Below are 12191 nucleotides of genomic sequence, written 5' to 3' on the forward strand. Positions count from 1 at the left end.
CAATTTCCTCGAATGGAGAAAACTATTGATTATTGACAATAAACTATTGAAAATTGGGAAAATGTCGACCCCTTTCTTACGCAACCAATCACGTGCAAGCAGTTTTCCACGCTTCTTTTGCGTTCCGCTTCGCACTATAAAACCAGACCGATTCCTGCTTCTTCGCTCATTCTTCTTTTTGCCGTCAGATTGTGAACATGGTCGGCGAGCAAGTCTCGAGTGCCTTTCGCATTCTCAATTCAGTTTTCAATGGAACGCGAATGGAACAACAACACGCCGCCGCGACTGAAGCCGCTTGTTAAAGCGCCCATCATCATCGCCACCGCAAACTTCATCGGGCGAGGAGGATTTCTACCAGTGCGCCGTCAGCATCTCGATACCAGAGGCAAGCTCTTGATCATCAAGCGGCGGCAAAATACCAGCGTCCGGATTGTGAAATCGCTCAAGATTTCTCAATGGACTTGCGCTTCCAGAATTGGCGCTGCAGGAATCAGGGCGCAAAGGTAAGTTTGTACGAGGTGGCTGAAGAAAATCGACCAAAGCCGCTTGTTGAAGCGCACATCGTCATCAGCACCGAAAATCTCATCGGGCGAAGAGGATTGCAACCAGTGCGCCGTCAAAGTGTATCCGTATTACGCAAATTCAACAATTCAATCGGCCCTTTTCAGAGCCAACAAATGTGTTTTAAAGAGTTGATTGTGTAATATTCCTTAATTTGTTCGAGATGGCTGAAGAAAATCGACCATAGCCGCCAAAATGTGTCCGTGTTACGCAAATTCAACAATTCAATCGGCCCTTACCAGAGCCAACAAATGTGTTTTAAAGAGTTAATTGTGTAATATTCCCTAATGTGTTTACCACATACTTGCTATAATTTCTTAATTCATCTCATAGCAGCATACAATAATTGATCTATTACGAATAATTGACAATACGGCAATTTGAGGATGTTTCCGAGGACGCTGCTGCAGTGCCGTCGGGATGCAATAACAGCATAATGCTAATCTTGTACATTCTTTCCCCAGACATCAGTTTCATATAGCCTATTTCCCAGATAAGAAAACGAAGAATTTGAAAGGAGGAGCATCACCTGCTATTCTAAGGGTATAAAGCATCCCTTCTTCGTTGAATTCGTTTTCATTCTGTTTTCGCTTTCGAGCTGGTAAGAGCTCCTCCAAACCTGCTCAGCTCCTCGCTACAGGAGGCAAGCTGTTTGTACGAGATGGCTGAAGAAAATCGACCAAAGCCGCTTGTTGAAGCGCACATCATCATCCGCACCGCAAATCTCATCGGGCGAGGAGGATTGCAACCAGTGCGCCGTCAAAATGTGTCCATGTTACGCAAATTCAACAATTCAATCGGCCCTTACCAGAGCCAACAAATGTGTTTTAAAGAGTTAATTGTGTAATATTTCCTAATGTGTTTACCACATACTTGCTATAATTTCTTAATTCATCTCATAGCAGCATACAACAATTGATTTATTACGAATAATTGATAATACGGCAATTTGAAAATGTTTCCGAGGACGCTGCTGCTGTGCTGTTGGGATGCAATATATTTTCTATTGTTAAGGAATGATTCAAATATTACCTAACGCAAAATTTTATTTTAAACATATATCTTTTCTAAATTTACAAACCATTACATTCTGGATTATAACTAAAGGAAGGTTGCAATTATGACATTTGACTATAATACAAATGCAGCAAATTAAATGGCGTAGTTAACGTCATGCGGTCGTGTCTTGTACACAACCCCCACTGATTTTTTACCTTCCACACCATGCGGTCGTCAAGACGGAAAGTACCACGACCAAACTGCGGGTTGTCTTCGACGCCTCGTGTGCGTCGTCGACGGGCGTTTCGCTCAACGACAGACTCCTGGCAGGACCCAACGTCAACCAGGATCTTTTCTCGGTGTTTCTGCGTTTCCGTACCCACCAGGTGGCTTTCTCGGCAGACGTGGAAAATATGTACCGCCAGGTGGTGGTGCACCCGACAGACCGTGACTTCCAAAGGATTGTGTTTGGCGAAAGGGAGGATCAACCGATCAGGCACTATCGGTTGTGCACTGTGACATACGGGACCAAGTGCGCCCCATATTTAGCAATCGAAGCCATGAAGCAAGCAGCCCGTGAGTACGAACCAGTGTACCCCGAAGCCGCCCAAAGAATCGAGCTCGACACCTACGTTGACGATTTTCTGTCTGGCGCACGCAACGTTCAGCAAGCAAGGATAATGAAGTGTCAAGTCATGGAAATACTGGAGTCCGCTGGTTTCCACCTGCGGAAATGGACCACGAACACCAAACACCAGCGTGAACACCAAAAGGCAACTACTATCTGATTCGTGCAAGCTATTCGATCCATTCGGATGGCTCTCCCCAGTAACCATAAGAGTCAAGATTTTGTTCCAGCAACTTTGGCTCACGGAACTCTCTTGGGACGACCGGCTGCCTCCAGCAGTCGAAACAGCGTGGCTTGAGATCAAGGAAACTCTACAGCAAGTGGAACAAATACGCATACCTCGATTCGCACCCAACTTCAATGGGACAATCGAGCTGCATGGATTTGCAGATGCATCGGAGATGGCGTGCGCTGCAGTGGTGTATGCCAAAGGAAGAAACGAAGCTGGTGACATCATCGTCAATCTCCTGGTCACCAAAACCAGGGTAGCTCCGATTAAGCAGGTGTCATTGCCAAGGTTGGAGCTCAACGCAGCAGCTCTGTTATCAACATTGATGGAATCAATCAAGCAAGCATTCAACCACTTGGAGGTGGAACCTTGGGCGTACACAGATAGCAGCATCGTACTCCAATGGTTGTCCGCCCATCCTCGCAAATGGAAATCGTATGTGGCCAACCGTACGTCTGCAATATTGGAAGTGCTCCCGCGCGACCGCTGGAGTCATGTGCGAAATGAAGTCAATCCTGCAGACTGTGCCTCACGAGGTCTCGCACCTAGCGAACTTGTGACACACCCGCTCTGGTGGCATGGGCCAGACGAACTGAAAACGGAAGTTGAACACTGGAAGCAAGTACCTGTCGAAGAAACCGAGGATGAGGAGGTATTGGAGCCGCGTCGAGTGAAGGTTCTGCACGCCGCAGCTGTGGCGATCCGTACCAACTACGACATCGAGATGCGCCTGTTGGAACGACGATCGAACTACACACTGATCGTGCGCACACTTGCGTACGTGAATCGATTCTTGATGGCACTCAGGGCGGAGGACGCGAACCTCGAACCAGGACTTTCGCCGAATGAAATCTACGATGCAAAGGCGCAGCTAGCTCGAGCTGCACAATATGCTTCATATAAGCAGGAGCTGGATCTGTTGCAGAAAGGTAAGGAACTGTCAGCCAAACACAAATTGTCTGCCCTTCACCCTTTCCTGGACGGCCAAGGAACAATGCGAGTGGGAGGACGATTGCAGAATGCATCCTACTCATACGACGTCAAGCACCCGATCATACTTCCTGGGAACCATAGAGTAACCGAGTTGTTGTTGCGAGATCTTCATCTGCGAAATCTACATGCTGGTCCCACCCTACTCACAGCTACAGTCAATCAACAATACTGGGTGGTCGGCCTTCAGGCGGCGGTTCGCTCAACAGTCCAAGGATGTACTCGGTGCGTGCGACTAAAGGGAAAGATGGCGACACAGCTGATGGGCAGCCTACCGGTGTCTCGGGTGATGGGCACTCGAGCATTCGCCCACGTCGGCGTGGATTACGCCGGCCCTCTGAAGGTTCATGCCTCCTGCGTTCGGGGCGTAAAGACGACCAAAGGCTACATCGTAGTCTTCGTATGTATGGCGACCAAGGCGGTGCACTTGGAGGTCGCAAGTGACCTCTCGACCAACATGTTTATTTGTGCACTGAAGCGATTCATTTCACGAAGGTCTCATCCGAACGAGATTTGGTCGGATTGCGGAACGAACTTCGTGGGCACCGACCGTTGGCTGAAGGAAATTCAAACTGCCCGAGAGACCCACAACGAAGCAACTGATCGATTTCTCACCAACCTGGGTATTAAGTGGGTGTTCAACCCGCCTTCAGCGCCGCACCGTGGTGGCATCTGGGAGGCGGCGGTCAAGAGCGCTAAAAAGCACCTAGTGGCAGTCTTGGGCAACGAACCAGCAACGTTTGAAGAACTCTCAACAATCCTGGCACAGGTGAAAGCGTGCCTCAACTCGCGGCCGCTATGTCCACTTTCAACCAATCCTGACAGCTGTGAAGCGCTGACCCCAGGACATTTCCTGGTTGGGCAGCCGATGAACCTCATCCCGGAGCCTGATGTCCGTCACATTCCAATGAATCGTCTGGATAAGTGGCAACTTCTACACAAGCACACAACGGAAATCTGGCGTCGTTGGCGAGATGAATATCTTGCTAATCTGCAACCACGAAGCAAATGGCGAACAACGGAGGAGAACCTAGAAAAGGATCAGCTTGTATTGGTCAAGAACGACAATGCCCCGCCGGCTCAATGGGAGTTGGCCCGTATTGCTGAGCTGCACCCGGACTCGACAGGAGTCGTCCGGACGGTTACCTTGCGGCGTGGTCAAGCGGAGTACTCTCGGCCCATCCAGAAGATCTGCGTTCTACCAACGGATTGAGGCAGCAGTGCCTCAAGTCGGGGGTGGATGTTTCCGTGTATGTTCCACCCAGCCCTTTCGACCTCACCTGCGTCGACGACACCCCTTGCGCAACTGTCAGTTTTGCGCGCCGACTTCGATTGGAAACTTTTTCCTGAGAAAATGTACTTTTGTCACCATTTTACATAACTGTACCAAGTACCGAAGAGAAAGGACGCAATAAAAGTTAAGTTTGAGTAATTCTTTATTTTCGGTTCGATTTTACGTTTATTTCGGTTCGAATTGCCCGTGTTTTCGTCGGTCCAGTCCAAGGTCCAAAACACAGTGTTCTATGGAATTAAAGTATTGCAACACCCGAACTGTAAACATTTAGAGCCACGTTTCTCAACAGGGGGTCCTCGGACCCCCGACCATGTAAAAAGCACTCTGAAACGAACACCTCACAGCGAGCCGTTTTTTCGCTGTTACCAAGGTTGAGAAACAGTGATTTAGAGAGTTTCGAACATACACAACGAAGTTTTCAGACAATTTTTATTTCTTGTGTCTCGCACAGTTCTGGGAAACCATATCGGACGAACATGGCATCAACCCAACGGGCATGTACCAAGGCAATAACGACCTCCAGTTGGAGCGAATCGACGTATACTACTCGGAGGCCAACGGGTACAGATACGTGCCACGTGCCGTTCTGGTAGATCTGGAACCGGGTACCATGGACTCGGTGCGCCAGTCACCCTACGGAGACCTGTTCAGACCGGATAACTTTGTCTTTGCTCAATCAGGAGCCGGTGAGTTTCTCGATTCGTATAGACGGTGAACCAGTAGTCTATAAGCCGTATTATTCCCTATAGGTAACAACTGGGCCAAGGGTCACTACACAGAAGGCGCCGAACTAGTTGAGACCGTACTAGACGTAGTACGGAAGGAGGCCGAAACCTGCGACTGTCTGCAGGGTTTCCAGCTGGCACATTCCCTCGGCGGCGGCAGCGGATCCGGAATGGGTACACTGCTGGTCTCGAAGATCCGAGAAGAGTATCCGGACAGAATTATCAACTCGTTTTCTGTGTTCCCGTCACCGAAGGTCAGTATGGCGATGCAAGGAATGTTCTCGATTTGTTTGCTAATCTATGTTCTATTTCTCTCAAATGAACAGGTGTCGGACACCGTTGTAGAGCCGTACAACGCCGTCTTGTCCATTCATCAGCTAGTGGAGAACACCGATGGAACGTTCTGTATCGATAATGAAGCTTTGTACGATATCTGTTTCCGTACATTGAAGCTCAGTTCGCCAACCTATGGCGATCTCAATCATCTCGTGTCGGTAAGTAATGTTAGGGGTGGAAGTTAGGAACTGTAAATAGTAGTTGGTTATCTGGGTTTTTTATGTCGTATTGGAATAACATGCGGAACTCTATAGGTGGTGTGGACTATTTTCGGTGGTTGAGAATGGCGACGATTTATGCACGCATTTTCCACATTCTAGCTCACCATGTCCGGTGTGACAACGTGTTTCCGATTCCCAGGTCAGCTGAATGCCGACCTCCGTAAACTTGCCGTCAATATGGTTCCTTTTCCGCGGCTGCACTTCTTCATGCCCGGGTTCGCCCCGCTCACAGCCAAGGGCTCCCGGCAGTACCGCGTGGAGAGTGTTTCCGAGCTGACCGCACAGATGTTCGATGCGAAGAACATGATGACGGCATGCGATCCCAGGCACGGACGGTACCTGACATGTGCCGCCATCTTCCGAGGTTAGTTCTGATAAACAAGTGGTCCCAACAAGCCAAGAACCCATCGGAAGGTCATTACATTATTCTGGGCATCAACTTCATTGTTCCCATTTCCCGCCATATATTTGAAACGGAGGATCCCATTTGGAAGCCATTAAAATTGCAGACGCTCAAAAGAATTATAAGATATCTGAACCTCAAATTTTAACAGAAACCCATTTTCAGGAAAATGTCTTCGAATACGTGTAGTGTTGGATAATACATTTGCCACTTTTTCGATATTCCATACAAAATCGGAGGGCTTTGGAGGGGTAGATATAAATTATTTACGGTCGATTTGAATGATTTTTTTATGTTCTTGTTTCATCGAGGATGACAATCGGATTGCCAATAGGTGCGCTCGTTTCATACTTATGATAACACATTTTTATCGTCGCAACGTCACGTTTATGTAATTTTCAAACAATCTATGGATGGTTCGTCACTACAAGTGTCGGCATAAACTTTTGTTCCTGTTTCATACAATTTAAATATGCGCATACCTTTCTCTTTTCGTCATTACTAAGAATAACTTTTAGATAGTTCCAAATTATGAATGTTGACGTCCTGTTTTATCTATTATAAGATCTGCTAGCCTACCAAAGTTTATCATTTTGTATGGAAAATCGAAAAAGTTGCAAATGTGTCGTCCAACACTGTAAATTGCAATGTTCACTACCGAAAAAATCCCTTCCAGGTCTCGTGTCGATGAAGGAAGTTGACCAGCAGATGATGAACGTCCAGAGCAAGAATAACAGCTACTTCGTAGAGTGGATTCCGAACAACGTGAAGGTCGCCGTTTGCGACATTCCACCGCGTGGGCTCAAGATGTCGGCCACTTTCATTGGCAACACGACGGCCATCCAGGAGATCTTCAAGCGCGTCTCGGAACAGTTCACGGCCATGTTCCGGCGCAAGGCTTTCCTCCACTGGTACACCGGCGAGGGTATGGACGAGATGGAGTTCACCGAGGCGGAATCGAATCTGAACGATCTCATCTCCGAGTACCAGCAGTACCAGGAGGCTTCGGCGGACGATTACGTCGAGGGTGAGCATGATTTTGACGACGAAGAGGAAATTCAGCAATAAGACGATTAATCCGGGGTGGAGCAACCTTGCGATACGATGGCATTTTATAATAAATGTGTTCAGCTAGTAACTGTTTAGTTGATATAGGTATTATCGATCAATTTTAACGCGTAATTTATGATCCACAACAGGTTTATATAGAACAGTCTCTGGGTTAGGTTACGAATATGTATTTGTTTAGAGCATCTAAGCATAACTTGTCTAATAACTGTTTATGTTTAAAAGTTTTAAAGAAACTTTTGATAGTTGTGACAAAGATTAATTTGTTTCATATAAATCTGTTTCTGCGCAATAAAATACCTTTAAAGTAAATGAAACATACAGTTCTTTTTTTCAGTTATCGACAATTAGAAAAGAAACGAAACAAATCCGGAAATATGAGTGTTCTCTCTACCCATCTCTATAAGAGGTCAGGATTCTGAGACATCTGAAAAACAAAAGTTTCATGCTCACTAGCGCCGCCTAATGACAAAATCTCGAATGTGCTGGCTAGAATAATGTTGGAGTAGAATAGTGGCAGCCCCCTGGTAAGATGAATAATCATTGACATGTGTCAGTATCTCGGACGATGATGATAGTTAACGATGACATTGTGTCTGAACAAGTATGTGTATGTAAAAGACTGACGAAGCATAATTGTAAATGTGTGAAATGAATGTTTGTTGTTATTTTAGTCATCTCTTATGGATCACAAGCTAGAACTAGTTTGAAATGCTCAATTTTACATGCTCACTAGCGCCACCTAGCGGCAAATTTGCAAACTAAACAGTTCGCTTTCCGGATGTCCTTGATCCCCTGAACAACTTTGCTGAAGATCGCTTCTTTGCAAGTCGTAAGGATCTCGAGATATAGCAATGTGAAATTACCTGTTTTGAGGTGATGCTAAACTTTTCAGGGTGATTCAATATTCAGCTGAGTGTTGCAATACTTATTTTAGTGAGTCCGTATTTATGACGGGTAGTTTAAGTGTCCCTATTCCGCTCACGATTAACAGATTTCATGGCGAACATACTAAAATATGCATTAGTTTGGATACATTTATTTTGTTTTTATGAAAATCAAAATTATATTCTAAAATAGGAACTTTCTTGCTGTGTACCACAAATATCACCAATGTAGTACAATCATGTTAAGAAGACACGGGAGACCGTGTCATTTTCCCTATCTTTTGTCTCACTCTAACAGTTATCATCAAAACCAAGGTGTGTGCATTTTACTCTGTATCCAGAGTAAGGTGTTATCACTTGGCGAAAGTGACTAGGAGGCCATCTTTAACTTGCTGTCCGTTTTGTTTACAAATATTACTGCCTAGACTGGATGATGCTGAAACTGAGACTAATCGTGCTGCCATTAGTGCGGACAAAATTTTAAAAAGAGAAAGACAAGGAGCAGGGGCGAGCAGAGTAGAATAATTCTTGACAACACTGTTTCTCGAACAAATCAGGAATCAATCTCCCGACTATCTGTCTCAGATGTTAGTAAACAAAACGGCCAGCCCTTCCTCACCTACCCTGTCTGGTTTTCTCCACAAAGTGAGCATAATGGGACACCTTAGAGAATTAAATCCGCCTTGATCAAAACATTGTGAAAGCAAATCTCGAGTTTTAGTGAACCGATGGAGCTGAAAATTTATTGGTTTGTGCACTACATATAAAGAATCATATTGATACATTTTTCACGTCAATATATGGAGTGGTTCTTGGAATTTGCTTCTTCAAATGGAAAGGGTGATTATGATGACGTCCCGTGCGGCCTCTTTTGCCATACGATTTTCACAAAATGAGTGATTACAAGTTAGTGGGCACTAAGTTTGGGCATACAGAATATAATCCACACGTTCGATCCAAAATCTTTTAAACATGTATCTGTCGTGTAAGGAAAATAACGGGTTTTAGTAGATGCTCAAGCACAAGGACTCATATTTGCCACACACAAACGCGTGACATGTTCAATATAATGTTAATTTTGGAGAAACCGGTTCCGTAATGGGTTCCTGAAATCAGACAATCACGCAATCGCTAATAAAAATTCTACAGCAAAGTTATCGATTATTTGTAAATTAACAATTGTTTTTATCTTTATTAAACAGATTTTTAGCCCTAGGCTAGTTCGTCTTGGGACCAACGGTTTTACTTTCCTTTCGAAGGAAGTTGCCACTATAATCTTTTTGTCATAAGTGACTATCTCCGGGATGGGATTCGATCCCAGGTCCTCGGCATGAGAGGCGTGAAAAATTAACATTAGAGTTAGGATTGTTGAAAAATTAACATTAGAGTTAAGATTGTTGATAGCGACTGACTTAACACGTTCGATTGACATGTTTTACAATTAGTGAAAATCTAGGTGTCAATCAAACATTTACCCTCAAAATAATCCAAACGTAGCTGATTTCCATTTACGTTTCATGTAAGGGCGACGTTGTTTATTAGTGAAACTGAGTGGTTCATTGGCACTCAAATTTTGTAAACAAAAATTTTCCTCTGACAGTTAGTGCAGGTGATCAATATCGAGTAGGAATTATAAAATTCTTGGCGGTGTCGTAACGTGTGAAAGTAACAGCAATATCATACGTGTTGCCGTTTCGTAAAATGGACTATTAGAGTGACATGTTCGTTTCGATGTGATTACCGTAAGGACGCCATTCACCGCTCATTTAACAGCATTTCAGCATGTTAAATTCCGTCAAAAATCGGTTGTTCGATATTTATCTCTACTTTTTGCGCTAGACGCAAGATTAAACATTTGTTTTTGTAGGAAAAGAGTTGAAATGTGAAAAAAAAGTATAATGGTACCGAATAACATGTATGCCAATGATACATGTTTAGGGCGCCATTCACCGCTCAGCCTAAGTATGAGGCCCTATATATAGCGCTAGTTGGAATTAATTTACATTCATTAGCTGCCCAAGTAACCACGAAGCTTTATATGAATACTTTATGTTTGCTTTATAATGTGCTATCAGATTTTGTTTTAAAGCGACATAATCTTTAAGGTGATTTTAAAACGAAGCCACACCTCAAATTTTCAAGAGCACAAGAGTTTAGAACCAAACAGCGCTTCGCATTAAAAATTTATCCCATTGGTCAGCACCAGCAAGCAAGCAAATTGATTGATTTTCAACGCGAACTGTTGTCAGATTTTCCAGTCTTGTGCACTTGAAAATTCAAAGTTTGGCTGCGTTTTATAATCACCTTAAGAGCTTTATAAAGCATAATCAAAGTGGGAAAGGGCCCCACAACAACCAAATTAATGCAATACTTAGTAAAGCAGTTTTAATGCACAAGCCCTACTAAAGCATTTATGGTTGTATTTTTAGGGTTCATTATGTATATTAGCTTAGAATAACGCATGCCCTAAGCGTTAAAGGTAAACAAAATAATGAGTCCATTGGCTACCTTTCAATGGTTCTCTTTACCATCTCAATAATTTTATTTTGTTTGGAATCAGGATTCGAACCAACAACTAGGATGATGGTGTGCTGGATGCCTGGCGCGTTCGTGTCCTATTCTAAAGCTGCTGATGTGATAAGGTAGAATAAAAGTTCCTTATAAACGAAGCCAATGTGTGTGTTAACCATTACTATTCGCCCAGTTATGAACGAATAGAGAGAATTCTCTTTGGCGATTTCTATTCCTCACCAAATGAAACATCAATAGAAAGAATTTGATCACCATTCTTTCTCGGCCAGAACTCAACACACAAACCAAAGCCCTAGCGCATTGAAAAGATTTCTGGGGAGAGAAATTGATTGACATTTCTTCTCGCTCATAGATAAAATACAGTATAAAATGGGGGTTCGAGATGGAAGAATGAAGAAAGTCATTTCATTATAAAATTTGTTCTTCAATGTCCCACAAAACGTAATGAGCGAGTGCGAACGTGCTCGATCGTCTTACTTATTTATTACAGATTCGAGTGTGTTGAATGAGGTTACGTAATCTTGTGCATGACTGTATATTCACTAAACGCTAAACATAATGCTGAATTAAAGTTATGCTATAAAGCTTTTATAATGTCAATCATATGGATCATTGCTTGACAGTTATTGAATAAATGCATGATAACATTATTAATGCAAAAAATGTTGACTTTCGGTCAAATTAATGCAATGGTATAATGCTTGTGGTTACTTGGGTAGTAGTTTACTGTCGATTTGATGGTTATACAATAAATTTCTCTGACAAAACCATAATAAATCACACTTTGCTCTGTTACTCGCGAGTAAACGTTCCCGAGCTTGTTGCTACTTCTTTTGACATGTTCTCCCGAGCAGACGGGTGCGGACTTACTCACACCTAGCCAGTTCCCGAGTCTGTGATGTTTGTTATGCGTTGGTATTCACTCGTGAGCTGCATCGTGATGTGAACTTTTCTACCACTGACATCAAATGCATCAAGAGTGATCCACCCCTTGCCCTGCAGTCGCTAACAGACCTGTACTTGCAAAACTAAAAGCCATTGTTTTTTTTTTTTTTTTCAATTTCCGCCCCACCTTTATTGAAAAATCGAAAATCATTAATAATGAGTATTGAATGAAAGCAAAATTTTATTCTGCAGGTTGAAATTCTTATAAATATCTAATGAAATTAAAAAAAAAATTGTTGAAACCGAGTAGGGCATTTTCATTTGTCAGTCTAGCAAATGGTTGAAAGGACGCAGCCAAAACCAAAGGACGTCACAAAAAGATGAAGAAGTCAGAGCTCGGGTCGACGTCGAACCGAAACCCGACTTGGCTGCA

The 12191-nt window shown here is 43.7% G+C and overlaps 1 protein-coding gene across 1 annotated transcript in view; it reads left to right on the forward strand.

Annotated features, from left to right (window-relative positions):
- The window catches only part of LOC5565954 (tubulin beta chain), a 32014-nt gene extending 24237 nt beyond the window's left edge, over positions 1 to 7777 (forward strand). The window contains exons 2-6 of the mRNA XM_001650281.2: positions 5153 to 5387; positions 5451 to 5680; positions 5753 to 5920; positions 6083 to 6347; positions 7063 to 7777. Coding sequence (XP_001650331.1) covers positions 5153 to 5387; positions 5451 to 5680; positions 5753 to 5920; positions 6083 to 6347; positions 7063 to 7454 — 1290 coding nt within the window. The 3' untranslated portion in view covers positions 7455 to 7777. The remainder of the gene's footprint in view (positions 1 to 5152; positions 5388 to 5450; positions 5681 to 5752; positions 5921 to 6082; positions 6348 to 7062) is intronic.
- Positions 7778 to 12191: the final 4414 nt, after the last annotated feature.

The sequence above is a fragment of the Aedes aegypti genome, chromosome 1, assembly GCF_002204515.2.
Source record: "Aedes aegypti strain LVP_AGWG chromosome 1, AaegL5.0 Primary Assembly, whole genome shotgun sequence".
Lineage (NCBI taxonomy): Eukaryota > Metazoa > Arthropoda > Insecta > Diptera > Culicidae > Aedes > Aedes aegypti.